The sequence below is a fragment of the Gymnogyps californianus genome, chromosome 7 (genome assembly GCF_018139145.2).
Source record: "Gymnogyps californianus isolate 813 chromosome 7, ASM1813914v2, whole genome shotgun sequence".
In the NCBI taxonomy this organism is placed as follows: Eukaryota; Metazoa; Chordata; class Aves; order Accipitriformes; family Cathartidae; genus Gymnogyps; species Gymnogyps californianus.
In genome coordinates, this window is record NC_059477.1 from 32,204,283 (window position 1) to 32,224,771 (window position 20,489).

The 20,489-nt window shown below is 40.5% G+C and overlaps 1 protein-coding gene across 6 annotated transcripts in view; it reads right to left on the reverse strand.

Moving 5' to 3' along the window:
- MYLK (myosin light chain kinase) overlaps positions 1-20,489 on the reverse strand; it is a 223,844-nt gene that overhangs the window by 106,913 nt on the left and 96,442 nt on the right. For 5 of the 6 annotated variants that reach the window (XM_050899516.1, XM_050899517.1, XM_050899520.1 and 2 more), the window contains 5 exons: positions 17,207-17,372; positions 14,347-14,383; positions 11,865-12,439; positions 8,701-8,904; positions 7,411-7,545 (listed from right to left, as the gene is read on the reverse strand). In XM_050899516.1, the coding sequence (XP_050755473.1) occupies positions 7,411-7,545; positions 8,701-8,904; positions 11,865-12,439; positions 14,347-14,383; positions 17,207-17,372 (1,117 nt within the window). Of the gene's footprint in view, positions 1-7,410; positions 7,546-8,700; positions 8,905-11,864; positions 12,440-14,346; positions 14,384-17,206; positions 17,373-18,251; positions 18,325-20,489 lie in introns of those variants that run through there. The other variant, XM_050899522.1, reaches the window with a different exon arrangement.

A 20,489-nucleotide genomic window follows, 5' to 3' on the forward strand; every position in this document is an offset into this window, starting at 1 on the left:
TTGTATTTTGAATAGATTCTCTTTCAGGTGGATAAAAAAGAAATGTCTTGTGTGTTTGCTTCACCCATTGTCTCCATCTTGTACTTTGCCTGAAACTAGATATTAGCATATTGTCTAGATGTGCAAAACCTGTTGGGCATGGAGAAGCACCTGAAGTCCTCCATCAAGTACTTTGTAGTGGAAGACATTCCAAGAGAGACAGCAAAATCTATGATGGAGCCAAGAGGCTGATTTACACAAGCAGTCAATCTACACTACAGTATGTATAGTCTGGTAACAGACAGGTACAGTCTGATCTGTGGTGACGTGACTATTAAAGAAGTTCATTTTAAGAAACTGGTTCCTTGAATTGTTTTGGAACATGCTTAAATGTTAGCGTAGACTGGTTAAAGTTGCCTTGCTATTGTTTCAGGAACTGTCATCAATCTCAGCCTTACTGTCTGAAATGCTTCTGCAATCTGTTTTCCCAATATTAAATAGTTTCCACTACTGACTCATCACTGGTTGCTTTCCCAGTGTATGCAATGCTTAAGAGGGCCTGATATCTGTGCATAAACATCATGCTGGAAAAAGAAATTAGAATCATCTAAGAGAAGAGGGTGAAACTGCAGAGAAATTGTGCAGGACTGAATCAAAGACATCTGTCACTTGGGAAATCATGGTCAAAAGGAAAGATCAAAATTGATTTTGTTGCCAAAATAATTTTAAAAGATTAGGACAAAAGCTCTGGGGTTTCTAAGAACCAGCTCTGCACTATGAGCAGGATAAATTAAATCATGGGACAGATTTTTCTCTCATCTCTGCTTTTCAACACTAGCAAACTCAGAAGGCAGTCATTATCTATGCACTATCTAGCTGCATACGAAGTTTCATTCTGAAATACAAACGTGCCAAAATCAGCATGATCCAATACTTACATATATTATAAAATGTGGTAGATGATCTTGTTCCTTTACTTATAAGTCATCTGTTAAGTTAGCAAATTTTCTACCACATGAAAACTGGGGTGAACATTTAATCAACTGCCCAGAAGACTCCAATTTTAGAATAGAATCACAGAATCATAGAATGGTTTGGGTTGGAAGGGACCTTAAAGATCATCTAGTTCCAACCCCCCTGCCTTGGGCAGGGACACCTTCCACTAGACCAGGTTGCTCAAAGCCCCATCCAGCCTGGCCTTGAACACTTCCAGGGAGGGGCAGCCACAGCTTCTCTGGGCAACCTGTTCCAGTGCCTCACCACGCTCACAGTGAAGAACGTCTTCCTTACATCTAATCTAAATCTACCCTCTTCCAGTTTAAAGCCATTACCCCTTGTCCTATCACTACATGCCCTTGTAAAAAGTCCCTCTCCGGCTTTCTTGTAGGCCCCTTTCAGGTACTGGAAGGCTGCTATAAGGTCTCCCCGGAGCCTTCTCTTCTCCAGGCTGAACGACCCCAACTCTCTCAGCCTGTCTTCACAGGAGAGGGGCTCCAGCCCTCCGATCATCTTTGTGGCCCTCCTCTGGACTCGCTCCAACAGGTCCACGTCCTTCTTATGTTGAGGGCCCCAGAGCTGAATGCAGTACTCCAGGTGGGGTCTCACGAGAGCAGAGTAGAGGGGGAGAATCACCTCCCTCGACCTGCTGGTCATGCTTCTTTTGATGCAGCCCAGGATATGGTTGGCTTTTTGGGCTGCAAATGTACTTTGCCAGGTCATGTTGAGCTTCTCATCAACCAACACCCCCAAGTCCTTCTCCTCAGGGCTGCTCTCAATCCATTCTCCGCCCAGCTTGTCTTTGTGCTTGGGATTGCCTCGACCCATGGGCAGGACCTTGCATTTGGCCTTGTTGAAGTCCATGAGGTTCGCACGGGCCCACCTCTCAAGCCTGTCAAGGTCCCTCTGGGTGGCATCCCTTCCCTCCAGCGTGTTGACTGCACCACACAGCTTGGTGTTGTCAGCAAACTTGCCGAAGGTGCACTCAATCCCACTGTCCATGTTGCCGACAAAGATGTTAAACAGCACTGGTCCCCATACTGACCCCTGAGGAAGAGGAACACCACTCGTCACTGGTCTCCACTTGGACATCGAGCCATTGACTGCAACTCTTTGAGTATGACCATCCAGTCAATTCCTTATCCACTGAGTGGTCCATCCATCAAATCCATGTCTCTCCAATTTAGAGACAAGGATGTCATGCGAGACAGTGTCAGAAGATTTGCAGAAGTCTAGGTAGATGACATCCGTTGCTCTTCCCTTCTCCACCAACACTGTAACCCTGTCGTAGAAGGCCACCAAATTTGTCAGGCACGATTTGCCCTTAGTGAAGCCATGCTGACTGTAACCAATGACCTCCTTATTGTCCATGCGCCTTAGCATAGTTTCCAGGAGGATCTGCTCCATGATCTTGCTGGGCACAGAGGTCAGACTGACTGGCTTCTAGTTCCCTGCATCTTCCTTTTTTCCCTTTTTAAAAATGGCGGTTATGTTTCCCCATTTCCAGTCAATGGGAACTTCCCTGGACTGCCACGACTTCTCAAATATGATGGGTAGTGCCTTAGCCACTTCATCCACCAGTTCGCTCAGGACCTGCGGATGCATCTCATCAGGTGCCATGGACTTGTGCACCTTCAGGTTCCTTAGATGGTCTCAAACCTGATCTTCTCCTACGGTGGGTGGTTCTTCATTCTCCCAGTCCCTGCCTTTGCCTTCTGTGACTTGGGCGGTGTGACTGGCGCACTTGCTGGTGAAGACTGAGGCAAAAAAGTCGCTGAGTATCTCAGCCTTCTCCATATCCCGGGTAACCAGGTCTCCCGTTTCCTTCTGTAGAGGGCCCACATTTTCCCTAGTCTTCCTTTTATCACCGATGTACCTATAGAAGCTTTTCTTGTTGCCTTTGACGTCCCTGGCTAGATTAATAATAAACTCTCTCCACCTTCTTCCCAGGTCACATATTCTTATTAGTGGTTCCTTTGAGCTCCCTTTCACTCAGTTACACACAGGCTGTTGTAACTCTTAAGTCCAATCACATTTTTTTTGCATGTGGGAATAACATTATGTTCAAATATGTACACGCAGAGCTAAAGCCCAAGCAGATAAAGCTTTCTGTAAGAGGACATGGGGCACTGGACTGCCTTCCTGGTCTAACTGTAGAATATCTAACCTGACAGGGATCCTCTCTGGGATTCTGACATTGAAACTATTAATGGTGCCTAATGATGCTATGATGATAACCATATCAGAAATGCACTCAGGATAAAAGCTGCATCATCAAAAACAGAACAATGCCTTTTTATTTCTGTTGTAAATAAGCAAATGAATAGGGTAACTGTTCTATGTGGAAAAAGAAAATGTGGTCTCCTTCACCATGTCCTCAAAGTTTGTCAGGGCATCCTCTTTTTCACTCCAGCTCCCAACAAAACTGTGACTATTTTTTAGCACTATTCACAGAATAGCAAATTCACTTACAGAATAGCCTTTTCATCAGACCCCAGAAAACAAACAGAAGTATATCAGCCCTGAAGAATAAACTGCAGCAAGATTCTAAGTTATGTCCATTGTACTTATATTTTGATCTAATAAAAACAGCTCTCCCAGTAGTGAAATGTTCCCTTCTCCAGAGGCAGAACAGTCAAATCTCCATGACAGCTTGGCAGCAGGAACAATAACAAAAAATACCTTTCTGCTGGCATGTTATGCCAGAAGAAAGGAAATTTTCCCCTGGCCCATTTATTAAAAGCTTTCTGGACAGATCAGAAAGCTATCCTAAAACCAAACACTACTCAGAGAATTGTTATGCTAAAGTCATGGTCATACTGTTTTTAAATTCAGAAGAAAGAGGTTCAATTCAACTCAGGGGAAAAAAAATCCACACGGTAAGCAATATGAAAAGGAAGATATTTAAAATACAGTCATATAGGCCTTATTCATGCAATTTAAAAAGAAGTTACCAATAAAGTATTTAAAGAAGCTAAAGTAAATTGGAGTTACATACTGAAGTATTGTCACAGAGAGCACATGTAAAAAGTTATTTATAAGGCTTTGGTGAGGCCAGAACTAAAACACAAGAAGTTTACTTTCAGGGAATTTGCCAGTAAATCAGTGAAAATTCAGAAAAAAACTTAAAATAAAGGGCAGAGTGAGAGCAACAGGACAAAAGAACCATCTTGAAAAAGTTGGAAAAAAGCTTTTAATCATTAAAATAGGGAAAAAGTATAAGAAAGAAAGTGAAGATGGTAGAGCTGCAGAGAAAAGCAAGAGCTCGAATAAAATCCATAGTTCAGTCAGGTAGCTCTTATTTGTGCAGTCTATGAATGTGGAAAAACTATTCATCCTCATAGATGCTAAGAAGTAATTACAGACAATGCACTGCATACATCATCTATTTTTTGTCTTGGTTGACCTGAAAGAGAGGTCAATCTACATAATGGCTTGGAAAATGTTTTAAATTCGTATGTAGTCACAGCTGGTAAAAATGCTCAGTATCTAAAGTAGTACTTGTATGTAACATTGTCCAAGAAGTTATTGCAAGTCTATTAGTTCTCAGGTGGTGTGGATTCCTCAGAGATCGCGGGAAGGCAGATTGGACAGCATACAGGCTGTTCAGTATCAAGGGCTGGCCAGCCTAGGGGTGAGACTGTTCTGCTTTTTTCCTATTTTTTATTTGTTTCTCAAAGCAGCCTTCTGTTCATGTTTCTTATGATTTCATAACTTGGTCTTTACATTCATTATTTCACTGAGATACACACACTTTTCTCACTATTCCTTTCAAAAATTAATTCTAATTTGTTATCATTGTCATACTTGGAAGACAATTTGCATTTGATGTTTTCTTGTGAATTTTACACATCCTGTTCCATATGATTTCTATTTCTATGGAGTTCTGCAAAAGCGCTATATTTTGAACAGTAGTGTGATTGCTCTCAGCAGATTGCTTTTTTCTCTGCCGTAGCCTATCAGTTGTGAATGTAAAAAGCTTTATATTCCAAGCACGGACAGCAGATTGTAACACACCTTTTTTTAAAACAAAATTTGTCTGCCTGCCTCAAATTACATACTGTGAATATACTGTTTTCTTCATATGGCCAGTTGATGAAAGACTCCATCGTGTCATTTTGCCAAAAGCATTGTTATGTCTGCTTGAAGTAATATTTCAGGACCAGAAACACAACTTTCTCCTTTATTTGATAATGGATATAAATATCAGAAATTTGTAGTATCTAACTAGCTGGTAGACAGGAAGGAAATGTTTGCATTCAAATGGATATCACAATAGCCGATTTGATCCTTATGTAAAATAATGACTGTAGGAGTGTACACGGAATTATCAGCATTAAACAACTGTTTATAATCCATTCAAGTTTGTATCAAAATGGCATATGAACGGTTATGTATCACAATCAGATGCAAGACAGAAGCATTAAATTACAGTGGTATGTTTTAGGAGTCTGGAATGAAAGTGGTGTGCTTATGTCTTTAGAATAATATATGATGTCCCTAATTTTTATTATTATGATAGTTTCTTGTGCTTCTGTTACTCAGACTCATCACTGCCTTTGGATTTAAGAGCAGAGTTAATGCACTGGCTTTCACTTACAGAACGCTAACGGTTTGAAATCCCACTATCTAAAAAAAACCCACCTGCTTTTGCCTCCTTGTGATATTGATCCAATTGCAGTTAGAAGCTTGGACGCAATATAAACATGGTTATACCTGAACAGGGGCAGACTCCTCTGAGATTAGGGAGAAGAAAGGTCAATGCAGAACAAACATCCTGCAAAAAGGCAGGGGGGCACAGTGCGTACTGGAGGCTTACAGAAACATGTTGCTTATTGATCCCTAGGCTGTATTTTTCAGGAGACAACGGTTTTCTGGTTAGCAAAGCAGAACATGGTTACATCAATGGAGACGCTGCATCTATGCCTGATGAACTGTAACACAGAAAGTCATTTGAGACAGGAAGATGTTCTGTGTGTGGAAGACAACTGAGTATAACCACATCATTCAATGACTAAGGGAACCCTTTATGAGCAGGAACATGAAGATGAAATGACTGACCCTATGGGTCGGAGTTGCTCCTTCTGTGCTGCAGGACACAATTCTTGCATAGCAAAACAGTGATTCTACTCACATCTGCAAAGGAGGAACTGCAGAGTAGCCTTCAGACAGAGAAACAAATTATTTCCAATGGGAGAGTGTCAGAGCCTTTACTCACATGCTTCGTGTTTTAAATAAAGCAGTAGCCTTTCTATTCTAGACATGGAGCTATTGGGAAGGTGAACAGATCAGGCTGTGGGAACATACCAATCTCAAGGTCATGGTTCATTTTTTGCCCTGCCACCTTTTTCAGTTATCCCATTTACTCTGAACAGCTAAAGAAAAACAGAGATCATGTGCAAATAACTAATTTTAAAACAATCCTGGAGGAAACATCTTTATGGCAAAGTATGCTATTCTTTGTCTTTAAATCACACACACACATACACACAAAGAGAGATAGCCTGGGAGAGTCTGCAAAAAAATTAATTGCACTTCAGGAGTAACAGAGGTGATGAAGGGTTAAGCTGAATAAATCTGCCTAGTGTTTAATAGACATGGCTCTAAATGGAAAGAGCCCTTAGCCGAAGTGTGTAGTCCCTGGAGTTCTGAAATCATTTGGAATCTAAGCAAAATGCTGATGTTTGGGCCCAACTCTGATATTAAGAGCGGACTGTTAAGGAAACTTGAATGTTCAGTTGTGTAATCAGGGCAGGGTAGGAGATTATACAGTCTGATGAAAGTAAAAAATATTTTACTTATCCTTTTTCTTAGTCAGCTTTGGGCAAGTGTTAGAATCTCAAGGAATATATTTCTAGTAGAGAAACAACCAGAAAAGCTGTGATTTTAAGATCTTGGGGACATAGCTGCTAATACCAATTATGACCTGCCCAGCTGATGGGAGGGTGGAATTGGGCATGGGTTTCCTTCCTACAGTAAAGAGTGATATACTGCCTTTATTTTGCTTAGAACTTATTATCCCTGCAGGCTCATGATGCCAACCCGTTACTCTCAGAGCAGAGGCTAGTGCCAAAGGAGTGGGGGTAGCACAGGATTCAGCATACAGTAGCAACAGAGGCTTTGTTGCAGCGTGGTGAGCAGCTGTGTTTAACAAAACCCAGGAAACCCCTCTGCGTACAATCTTGTCACCAGAGTCCCCTGCTGGACATACTGGAAAACTGCAGTAAGACAGAAAACGGCTCAAGAAAACCACCCTTCGTACATATTACGTGCATATCAACTGATTTTCTTCAAATATTCTAACGGATTATATTACAGTGATTTAGAGTGTTTTGTGCAGCATTCACAGCCTTGCTGTGTACCGATCAGAGTGGCATTTGAGACTATGGATGTAAGTGCGTGCATGCGTATATTGCAGACCAGGGGATTCCTTACCATTGAGAAGCCATGTGATCTGAGGCACAGGTACGCCTCCTACACAGCACTGCAGCACAAAGTCTTGCCCTTCACTCACAGTGCATCCTTTCAAGACACTGGAAAAGCATGGAGCAACCTCTTGAACTTTAGGCCCTTTAAAACCAAAACGAAAACAGTTCCTTTAACCCAAATTGACAAAATTATCTTTACCACTTAGTGACTTTTTCTAGGTATGCTTAGGTGACATGGCTGGGCTAACAGATTCATCCCATGTAAACAAGAAAAAAAAAAGAATCAAAACCACGGTGAAATGTTTTATTGGGAAATAGAAATCATTTTGAGCAATGGACTGGTATGAAGAAGGGGTTCTTCTATAATCGACAAGGCAGGCATTGCCAGCCCTCAAGTTGTATCTTAGGTGGTGGTTTTCTATGCCAGAATCCACCATTTGCAGCCAATCACTAGAAGTGTATGCAACATATTACCAGAGAGTTCAGCTCAAAGAACAGGAAGGATAATTCATCTCTCCTCTTGTCTGTCTTCTCCCAGTCCTTCTCCCAAATTTCCCCTGGCTGGCAGTGAAACAGGGTGACTTAAGGATGCAGTTTACAGGTCTCTCATGAGACAGAAAGAGAGTATCTTGGGTGTGCTGGTTTAACCTCAGGCACAGCAAATAGAGAAATGTTGCATAAACATGATCATAGCTCCAGGACAAAACCAAAAACCAGGTGAAAAGATTAGAATTGAGGACAGGATTTGCTAAGAGGCCAACATATCTTTCAACTAGACCATTAAGGCAGTGCCTTCAAGCTCAAAATAATTTGTCACTGGGAGGTGTACTTGAATTTAGCAGAATGCAATTCTCATTCCTTCACTTTTCTTTTATTCACTTTACTGCACAGGATTGGTTTGTGCTCACAAAACATTTCAGATATGCAGTGTCCTACAGGAATGCTAAGCAACTCCAAAAGAACTGAATGCAGAACAACAACAACAATAAAATCTTTGGCAACCTGTATTAAATGCAAGCATTAACAGAGAACCTCAGTGGAGAGCAGGCCCTCCTGTGTACAAAACATTCAATGAGATGGTTTTAGCTATACAAACGACAAAAACAAAAGGTCAGAAGGGAAACTGATGCAGAAAGTGGCTTGCCAGCTATCCCACACCATATTATTCACAGAGCTAGGAATCAGAATTAACCTGCATTGAGAAGTTGTAATAGAAATTTTGTAGTCACCACCCTCTGACAGCTTAGAAAAGCCCAGCCACAGTTTTCAAAGTGCAGATGGGCTCACAAGAACTTACTTCTGACAGTTAACAACCAGCTGGTGGAAGTCTGGCCTTTGGGGTTGAAAGCCACACAGCTATAAGATCCACTGTCCCCCAAGCAGGCTTTCTTTAACCATAGGCAATGAATTCCATCTTCTTCATATATTTGGACATCCTCTCCAGCTGTAATAGGTTCACCCTCTTTGAACCACTCCACATCTGGTTTTGGTTTCCCTGAAACTAGACAATCAGGTATTTGAATTTTTATGAACAGATATTCCCCTTAGTGTAATTCCATTATTTGCTTTAGTGTAAATTAGGTATAATTTACACATACATAATTATATAAACCTTAATGAGCAAGTAATAAACAAAACTATCTTCAAAAAGATGGTTTGATATTTCTGATCCTCCAAAACCTCTTGGCCAGTCCATTTTTTCAAATAACAAATATTTTGGTAACAGGAAAAACCCCAAGCACTTCTATCTGAGAATTGTTCCTCTAAAAGTCACAGACAAAATGGATGTGATGAGATATTAGAGGAGAAAGAAAGAATTTTCTCCCCGTTCTTTCCTACCCTGCTAAATTGGTTTCTCTGAGCACCTAGCAGTACTTTGCAATCCACGGTACCTACCACTGAGCTTGTTTATTCTGGGACTGTTCAGCCTGGAGAAGAGAAGGCTCAAGGGGGATCTCATCAATGTATATAAGTATCTGAAGGGAGGGTATAAGGAAGACGGAGCCAGGCTCTTTTCAGTGGTGTCCAGTGATAGGACCAGAGGCAATAAGCACAAACTGAAACACAGGAGATTCTGTCTGAACATCAACACTTTTTTACTGTGAGGGTTACTAAGCACTAGCACAGGTTGCCCAGAGCGGCTGTGGAGTCTCCCTCCCTGGAGATATTCAAAAGCCACCTTGACATAGTCCTGGACAACCTGCTTTAGGTGACGCTGCAAGAGCAGGGGTGTTGAACCAGATGACCTCCAGAGGTCCCTTCCAGCCTCAAACATTCTGTGATTCTGGGTATTTTTTTCCAGACTAGGGTCCAGTTGTAGGCAAAGCAGGCAGCTTCCTAGGACAGTAAACTTTCAGGGAGCAGAAGGAAAACAGCTGTGGCTTCACTGCCTGCTTTGCCTGTGTCAGAGCTCTAAAAAACCAGATTTGGCTCCCAGTAGTGCTGAGGGAGGTCTGGGCTTCATGGGGCAGTTGTTATGATGAGCAAAGAGGAGAGGTTAGGAAAGAATGCCAGAAAAGGTCACCCACCCCATCCTTCACTTATTTTCAGCAAACAAGGCCCTCTGGGGTTTCCACCTTGCTGATGTTCCTTTCCAGCTCTACCCATTTCATTATAGCAAGAGTGCTCATCCTCAGAGGAGGGTACAGACCAGTAAAAGATGGCAGGAATATCCGCAACAAAGACATATGATATACTGCAGGAAACCCTTGTGAACAGAGGAAGTACAAGGATAGGGGAGTGACTTACCAAGAAGAGGAATCCTTAGCTAGAAGGAGGACCCCACCTGATACAAGTGACTAGAAATAGGAAAGCAAGGAATCCCTTCTTTTTGAAGAAAACAGCAGTCCCTAAATCCAGGCCCAAATCCATAAAAAATTTGGAAGGGGGCAGGTTACCATTACACCCACAAATGGGGCAAAAAATGGAATGCCCATTGCATACATCGGAAAGAAGGAAATGTCCTTTTTCTGTGAATTCTCTCCACTAGAAACTAGAAGTTATTATTCAGAAAAGATTATTTTTCCTGCTCAGCAGAGAAAGGGCACATTGGAATCTACAGACAATTAGTGAAGAACAGTGGAGGTGGGAGAACCTCCAAAAGCTAGGGGGAAAACAAAAAATCAAGCCCTGAAGTATCAAAGAACCTGGATGCTTTGTAGTAACTGTACAGACCCAGAAGCATGCTGAGCTGACAGCCTGGCAGGTAGAAGCCTCCTTAAGGGTGTAATAGCATTTCCATTGTCCTTTGCAACCAGGAAGCAGAGGTGCCTGCGAAAGCAACCCTGGTCACCCTTTGCGGAGAGGATTCTCAGGAAAGGGAGTTTCTCGGATTACTTATTGAAGCGCACTAGGGACATTCCACTGTAACTTCCCTACAGATACCTTGCCTTTGCATATAAGAGTTTGTGCCTTGGGTCCAAAGCCAAATGAAAAGGCATTCACTGGCTTCAGTAAGAACTGAATGATCTCCTTGGTTTCTGTACAATAGGGACTACATTTCCCTACCAATCAGGATCATGAATTAGTTAAACCTTGCAAAGTTTTTGAGATGCTCTGATGGAAAGCAATCTATGTTCTTAGTACTAACATACCTGAAAAATAAACTATTCAAAAGGTGTCGGGATCTTTGGAATACTTTCTCCCCTCCTTACTCTCTGGACTTGTGATATAAATTGTATTCTTTAGTCACGGGGCAAGAAGTATCAAGAAATGAAATAAATTACCATGGTTTTGTTGTGATTTTTTTTTCCTCCAGAGACATAAAAAACAATTTCTCTCTCACTTGTGGGAATGTTATTTTTAAAGTGCGAATGTTATTTTTAAAAAATAGCAGAAAAATGCTTCAAAATTATTTTCTACTAAAATTGTAATAAAAAAGAGAGAAATGTTCCAAATCTACTCCCTGGATTCAGCAAAATGCAGCTCTCATTACTCTTCTGAGAGGTTAAAACGTGGTCAAGTTCTGCAGAGCAAACTCTAAACCTCCCTTTTAATTCTGACTTTATCATTTCAGCTGTTAGGAAGCACTCAGATCAGCACTGGGTTGACCAAATATGAGGGGCAAAAGTAGATGCCACAAGGGAAATGCAGTGACTGATTGTAGTTTCTTATCCGATCAATTTTTTGGCTCCAGGGCAATATAACTAATTACAGTTCTGGAATGTGTACCATCCATTTTCTCTCTTGTACTCTCATATAAGAGGCTGTAAAACTACCTCCTAGAAAGAGCGGCTTTGATTACATCTGGGGAAACCCCCGATGAGAGAAGGGATGGACACTACGGTATGGACTGATTTGAAAATTTCATTGAGAAGAGTATTGTGGAAACATCATGAGATTCTGCATCTATTTCCAAAATGCTTTAGGAGGAGGACAATTTGCAGTGAAGAAGGAATTAATTCCACACACAGAAGGGGAACCTGACTAACCCCAGGGCTCTGATAACTTTCATCCCTTTACCTTTGCTCTTGAATTTAATCTCTTTGCCTTCTGATGCTTCCAGGCTCTGTGGACAGCTCTCAAACTGAGGGGGAATTCCCAGAGGCTCCCTCTTCTCCTTCATGACAGCCTTCTGGGCTTCAGATCTGTTTTCTGCTTCTCTAGTCTTTGGACTGACTTGTCCTGTCAGAAATGGGGTTTGTTGAGCTGACATCAGGGGCTGCACAGCCCTTTTCCTGTCTTCATACTGTCTGATGAAAGTGGCCTGAGGTTCTGCCTTTGGTTCTGGTTGCAGTTTGACAGCTTGTAGTGTGATGGTGCTTGAAGTTTTCTGCAAGACCTGAGATCCCTTTTTTCCTTCTTTAGGTTCTTGAGGAGACACTGCGTTGGCTTCTTGGTGCTGTCCCTGCTTACTGTCTTTGGCTTCTCTGGTGATGTAAAAGGTCTCTTTCTTTGCTGACACTCTGTCTTTGGTTTCAACCATGAGTTCAGTGCTGCTGGATTTCAGCTCTTTAGCAATCCCATTGCTAGTTGCCTGTTTGAATTCTGAATTTTCAATGGCTTTAACAGCAAGTGTTGTTGGTTTTGATGGCATGCTGAAGGAAAATGATAAGTTTACAGATATATGACACTGTATAAAGACTAATTATTATCAGCAACGATATAAATGTACAAGCCCTTAGCAAGGTGAACTAATTAGCCCTTAGTTTCCTTCACACAGATTAAGAACATGGATGAAAGAGGTGAAGTGAAAAGCTTCATAAAATGTGATCAGTGCTCAAACACTGTCTCAACTGAGGAGTTTCTGGATACAAATCCACTGCTCAGGTTTTAACATGTTTTGTGAGTCAGACACTAACCTTGCATACACTGCTTTAGATAAGAGAGCAATTACACGAGACTCTGGAATGACCATGATGTAACACTACTTCATGCTTTAATAAATTAAGGCCACATATAATTATAGCTGAAAATGCCACATGAAATAGTTCCCTAAAGGGAAATGAAAATGTGAATTGTGCAGTGAATTTACTATTTCTAATTATGGTGCCTTGTAATTTAGGTGATTTCAGAAGAGGACTGATGAGACAACTTCACTAAAGTCTAGGGGAAGGAGAGGGGATGTTGTCAAAAAAAAAAAAAATTGACTGGACGTAACAATATCAGCTGCAGTTTTATTAGGAAGAGTTTCTCAGAATTATGATGGATCTGCTGCTCAGTACTTTGGGGGCACAAGAGTAGCTGACTAACTGGGGACTTGAATCTAAGTTTCCTTCATTGAAGTTGACTGCCCTGACCACTAAGCTGTTACCTGTAGATCACTGTGTCTGTGTCTCACACTTCCAAAGTATTATTCCAAGGCAGAATTGAAACATATTTGAAATATGGGAAGTAATTTCTAGCCCAGCTCTGTTTTGCTATACTTAGTGCCATTGACTTATTCTCTCAGGAAGATTCAGGATATTTATTGTAGTACTTCATTCAGCCAGAGTTAAAAGTACTAGAGAAATAATGCCTATGAGATTTGCAGTTACAACCGTACGATTTTTACATTTTACAAAATATCTCTTTTTTTTGTGAATTAACTATGGAGGAGGCAAAACTACTCTGGAGAACCCAGTACATGGGGAGTTCTGGCTGTAGAGTTGCACAGTTTCATTTATACTAAACTTATTTTAAAGTATGTTCCTAAAAACCACACAAACCTGAAAAACAGGGTAGCACAGCATTTTCAGATCCACTTTGCAGTGGACATGGAGTTAGGACAATGTAAACATGCCATTTTGAAATCCCATCCAGGGCATGTAAGGACAGATTAAACACCCTGAAGACTGTAAAGCAACTGGCCTTCATGAAAGTGTCTTACACAGTCAGCTTAGAGCATTTCATTCCTACATTTTCTATTCATGAAGAAAAGCCATTTTACAAAATTTTTTTTTAAATTATAGTCAATTCACTTTAAAATCTTGATAAAGCCCTAAACCATGAAATTTTTTGTTTCTTGTTACTTTACCTATAGTTTTGCATATATTTTCCGACAACAGCAAAGACCATGGCCATACCACGTTCTGCTTATGACAGCAAAGAACAACCAGCTCAGTACTGACAAGATGCATACAGGTTTTTTTTACTCCAAAAAGGAAGTTTGACCAATTGGTATAATTTCTCCTCACATAGTTTCTGTTCAGATTATATAACTATTTGGCTACATGGGAACAGTGAGCATAAAGCCATCTAAATTTTGCTTTCCTGAACCAGACCAGAACTCTGCACTTCATAGTGTTGAGTTCCACCAGTTCCACCAACTATTTCGTAGGAGTCTACCCGGACAGCTGAATTTGGCAGTAAGAGAGAATCTCATTCCAAGTAAACATTTTCTAACTTCTAACTACAGACTGACTCAAAAGGGTTTATCACTTTGTGAGGAAGGCTTATGCAGTAAATGTCAAAATTAGTGCACTGCAATTAAATATTCTGAGAAAGTACTCCAGTAAAAACATACCATGGTGGCTGAGTGTATGTGTCAGTCTTATCTGGACCTGAAATAAAAAAAGAAAAACAGGTAACTTATACATACAACACTGTACACAATTCCATAAATTTGCAAGATTTTAAGCAAAGAATATACTTAAGAACCTTCACTCTTCATATTTTCAATCCATTGAAGTCAAGATTGACTATCACCACACCTGAAATTTGATATGGATAACAAGCAGCTGCTCAGCTGAAACACAAAGAGGTCTTAGTCCACTTTGAGACATTGCTGGGTCAACTAAGTTCTCAAGTCCCTTAAGAACTAAAGGTTCTGTGAGCCTCAAAGGCTCCTTGTTAGGGGAGAGAAGTAAGAGGAGATTCCAACTGGGAGGCAGCTCATCAAATCTCATAGGAACTCCATAGAGCTTGTAGAAGTGGAGAAAGACAAACCGTCAGTACTATACCTGAGCATGCCCACAGTGAAACTGCAGCTGTCCTCTGGCTAAAACACAAAACCAAATTAACAGTAGTAAAAAATGCCAAAACCTGAGCCCACCTGTAAACTTTTACCAACTCATTTGCTGTGTAGCAAGTATTATCATGTTTAACATGAATAACACAAAAGCTAATACATCACATTTCTTCACTTTGCAACACCACCAGGAAATCTGGGAACATGGCTGAGCTATATTGATTTGCCAAGGTACCTCATCAGCTGCATTGATACAACTGAGCACATATTTGCCCATAGCAAGTCTCTTAGTTCATATGTATATGTAATCCTCCATGTATTCTCTCAAACCTTGACAGTATTTGTTTCTTTTGGGGGCAGCATGAGATAATAAATAGTTGGGAGGAGAGAAATACCACTCCAGATCAAGTACCAACCACATCTCTCCATTTTTCCCTAGTTAACACTACAGGATGCAACTTTTTTCCTCCTGGTCAGATCAAAGTTTCATCTACGCTGTTGTCAGCTGTGAGACTAGAAACTACACTAGAAAGACATGTAATAATGAATTTGCAAGATAATGAATTTTGCCAGTCATCAACAAATACTCCACAAAAATGCTTTCAGAGTCTTTTCCTCAGGGAAAAGACATGTGATGGATGATACCCTGATTTCCACTGTGTTTTGCAAGCAAAAATCCACATCTAAATGCTTGGACTTGCCGCATCATTCAGAATGACCAAAAGAATCTATTTACACACACACAAAAGTTGCAGTGAGAGAGGGAAATAACCCATTGACCTCACTTCAATAAACCTGTCAATAAACAGTAACAGAAATTCTTCACATAAAAATTAAGGCTGAAAAGAGACTGGATAAATGCTGAAGAGGAAGCTGAATAACTACTGGTTGCAGACAAGACAATACCATGCAACCCTGTCAATTAAAAGAACATTTTCCCCCTCCCTCTGCGCTTTCCACTATGGGAACTTGGGGAAAAAAATGTAGCTCTTGGAACAAGATTATCTATATATGAGATTGCATGGATTTAAAAGAAAATGTAGTAATTCTGAGCCACTTGATTGTCTCCTTGCATCTTGCAGCAACTCCTACGACCTGATTGAATTGATAATGAAAGAATTAGGTATTATATATTGTGGTTAGGTAAGTGGAATCATCCGATTAGTCAAGTAAATTGCAAGAGAGTGCCCTTTTTACTGACCTGTACTAATCCAAGAAAGAATGCCTGCATTATTCAGAGATGTGGTCAGCATCTGAAGCAAACATATACCACAACTGACTTTGTGACCCCAGTTCCGCATCATCTCTCAAGGCAGAGGTACCCATTACACAACAGAAAGCTCACCACTTCAGGGAGACCAAGTAAGGATCAAGTTTCACATTTACAAAAAAGGTTTATTGAACAAAATGGCCCTTTCTATAAAACATCAGTTCAATAGGCAACATGTAGAAGCTTCCCATCCTTCTACAATGGCTTCATCAGTTTGGAACTTACAGATAAAAAGTACAGCTTTAAGTGGTAAAGGCTAGTTGTGGTTCTGAGGATCCCAAATGTAAATCCTCTTGTTATTTATATTCTTGATATCTTACAGAGTGACAGCATTGATGTGAACCTAAAAATCTTGCATCAAAAAATTCACTGCTGGGTGCGTATGTAACCCACTGATCTTATGACTACAGCTGAAGCCAGCAGCTGTTGATTTAATTATTTAATTGGGTCCACTGACTGATGAAATTCCTCTTTAGTGTGGTTGCTGAAGGCTGTATGATTTTGAGGCTGATGCAAAGGGCACCCTAAGAAGCATCAAACTGCAAAATGAACTGTATATGGTAATGCATATATGGAATAGAACATCCTAAATTATTTATACAAAGACATTTGTTTCCTTTAACAGCAGTGAAATAGGCAGGTTTGGGAGTTGAGAAGCCTGAATTTTAATCTCATTAAGCTGTTTTTTCTCTCTTACAGTTTAGAGTTACGCTCCTTTACTTTACTTTCCTGGTTCTACAAATATAGATAAAATTTTGTTTCCCAAAAGGGAGCTGGTATAAATGTGCATCTGGTGTTGGTACTCAACAAATACAAAATTAATTACTGATTATAATGACAAGTGCAAGGTTTCCATTTGCTGAAATTAAAATCTATGTTCAAAACATATGGAGGTCAAAATCACAGTAAAAGTGAAAAGCTGGTTTTAAAGAAAGTTGTTACAAAGCATTTGGATAGCCTTTTTCCCATTGAACCAACACAATGTTTTCAGCTGTAGCACACTCCAAGCTATCACAGTATCATTTAACGAAGAAAGAGGAAGATAATGGGAAAAAGAGAATGTTTATACTGAGAACACAACCAAAGATATTTTAAAGGAAAGTCTGTGGTTCACTTGTGCTCTCTCCTGTAAACTCTTTGCTGTACCTTGAACGGTGAGCTCTGCAGACACAGATGCCTTCCCAGCGCTGTTTACCACTGTGCATGTGTAAATTCCTGAATCAGCAAGCTGAGCATTTTGGATTTCCAAGAACTGGATGCCTGTTTTCTCAAACATGTTGAAACGCTCATTTTGCTGCAACTGAATATCACCCTGCAAATATCACAAGACACCATGAGACAGCTAGCTATTTGTAAGAGAAGGGGAGCAAGAAATTTTTTGCTAAAACATCAGGTCAAAATGCCTTTCTCCTATCTTTTAGCCAAATTCCTTCTACGAATAATACTCGGATGGTATAAACAAAAAACTGTGTCCAAAAGTTCTATAATTCATATCTGCGGGAGGCTGTTTTTCCCTGCCTTTTGCCACCCACTCATCTCAGTTTGGTTTTGGCTTTTCATTATTTACTATATCCATATTCCTAGAAAAATTTCTTTTCACTGTATGTGGGCTCAAACCAGTTTTCTGTTCATGTTTGTTCCAGGAAGTCAAACATCACACTTCTAAGCAAAAAATTCCAAGTTGGGGAGTAGTTCTCTATCCCTCAGTAGCTCCTTTATGCTGTATCACTTCAGGAACTGGAAAAAATTCTGCATAAGAGGACTTCTTCAGTGGCCAGGTGGGGGTGGCAGGAGGCACTAGGCATACATTAAGAGAAGCATTGCTGCAACACAGCTCCTTTGCAGTGCTACACTGGAGTTAAATCAAAAGGGATGGCTTCGAGGCAGGAAGAAATGCATGTAGTTCTATGCTCTCTGTTACATAGATGAGATGATCAGAACAACAATTTTTGCCTTTAAATTCTACAAAATAATTGACCAACAGCTCATTTGTGAGCAAATCAGTGCTTCTGCTTCAGCACCAGCCATTAAAGAGGAGTCCCTTGCTATCAGGCACCACAACTTTTCCTATCCTAAGTTTAGGAAGGGAAAACGCACAAATCCACGCTTTGTAGGGCTTTGGTCAGTAAACATTTGGGAAACACTACAGTGTTTTCAGACACTGTAATTCCTGAAGTCTCTATCAACTTACTGCTATCTGGGTGCTGTAAGTCCTATTTGTATAAATAAAGCTAGTTCACGTCAGGGGTTTGGTGGTGATACAGTAGAAGCTTCTGTTCTTTGCAACTTAACAAGAAAGAAAAAGGGAAAGAAAACAATAAGCAGAGTAAGACATTTACACAAAAGCTTATTCAGTAGTTCTGAAAAGTGCAATTTTAATTCTTTATAAAGCTTCCATGCTGTATGGAACTTGGTCATTTGTTGGCTCTGCACTAGTCAGATGTGGTCCAGCAGCCGTATAAGTTCATTTCCATGACGCTGAGGCAGAGTTGAAATACTTACCACTCAGCAGGACCCTGCAGCGCCATCCTGACATGACCAGAAGCATTGTGGGCCTGAGCTTGTTTGCAGCTAGCCAAAGCACATGCATGATTACCTGTTAATCCATGCCTTATGAATAGGGATGCAAAAATATGCTTCACAACAGCAACCTGCCAATAAAACTCTGATAAAGAGCAACAACACATTTGCACTTCACAGACCATATGAATTATTGAAAGACAGCTTCATGGTGCTCAAAACAGGTGCTGAAATAATATTATGAAAGCCTAAAGAAAACTAATTTAACCAAAAGCGATGGATTGAGGATAAGTTCAAGAGAGTGGACTGGGTGTCTGCAGGCCAGCAATGGTATGACTACTGAACCTCTGAACAACACACCTGTGGTATTTTACAGAATAATATATGCAGACCTGCAAGTGCTGAAATATGTTTTTTAAGGACGTAAACATGAACAGAACTCATGGAGCTGCTAACAACAAGAATTTTGCATACTTCATTCATTTGATCAGACAATGAATGCCAGATTATAGAATAACACGTTATAGAAGCTGACAATCAATAGCAAAATATATAATACAACCTCTAACACACTGCAAAAACATGTATGAAGAAGTATCAAAGTGTAGATCCAAGCTGCTGCAAGTCCCTACTTGCTGTTTACCACGCAGCCCTGAACAAAGAGAACTGAATGACAAATCCTGTTTTGCACTGAGTTGCATGGCTGGAAAACCTGAGCGAGTCTGGTGGGACTGGAAGCAGGCTGCTGTGGAGCAGCTGCATTGCAGGCTGCCTAGAGAGCCAGCAGGCCCAAAAGAACTGACAGCAGCTGGAGGGAGAAGCAGACTCTAGATGGAGCCGCCAACTGAAGGAGATGTCTTAGTGAGTGCTTCCACAGCAAGAGGCTGCTTCTTTTCTGAGAAGTACCCTGGCATTCTTGTATTACAGACAACAAGGATAAGTCTGGAATAAAGCAGACAATGACCTGGAAGCATTCTACGAGCAGTTTTCTGGTTTTATTTGTGGTTTCTTCCCCCTGCCCCCCAGAAAACCTGGAGACACCAGAAGAAAATAAAAACTCTGAGAAAAGCTTTTTTTTTTAACTGTATGTAAGGCAACTGTCTGTTGAAGGCTGAAGGGGAGCAGGATGCCAACGGAGCAGTCATATATTTGCTCTTCCAAATTAAAGAAAGTAATTGTAATTCTTTGAAATACTAATAGTTTCAGTAAAAATGGCCTAATTAGTGTAATATTTAATTATCACCTGAAAGCTCTCTCCTTACTAACAAAAAAAAGTGGTTGGAGATCTTGTGTATGCCCAAAGGGGGCACTAGGACTTAAGTCTTCAATGCTTTTTTAACAGTCTAATGAAATTTAAATATTGCTCATTTATAAAGCTTTTTTTGTAAATGACAGATGTTCACAATTCCCAATTTTAATGCAGATCTGAAGTTGACAGCTCAGGTCTCCTTTATTTTATGTCAGACACTTTTCTGCTACCACTGTTTTAGCAGAGGTCAGACTGAAACAGTTGAACTGTTGTTCATCTGCCTTGGATTTTTTTTTTTTAATTTGCAAAAAACACTCGTGCATGCCAAACCCCAGTTGTATCTGTTAATTCCTAAACAGTTACTTTTCTTTTCAATTCAATTTCATTTCTTTGCAAACATCATTTTCATTCTAATGTACAGGTAAAACTCAATGTGAGTGATACAGAAAAGGCAGTTTATGACTGAGACACTGACATGGAACTTGGGAAATACAGCTGTAATTTTCACAGCTGTCAGAGACTCCTCCGTAACCACAGTCAAAGCACTAAATCCCTGCAGACCTTCTCTATAAAACAGAGACAATGATAATATTCAGGTTTCCCATCCTTTGTCTATTTCCCTTACCTAGGTAGTAAGGTCTTTGGGCAAGTATGTCCCAT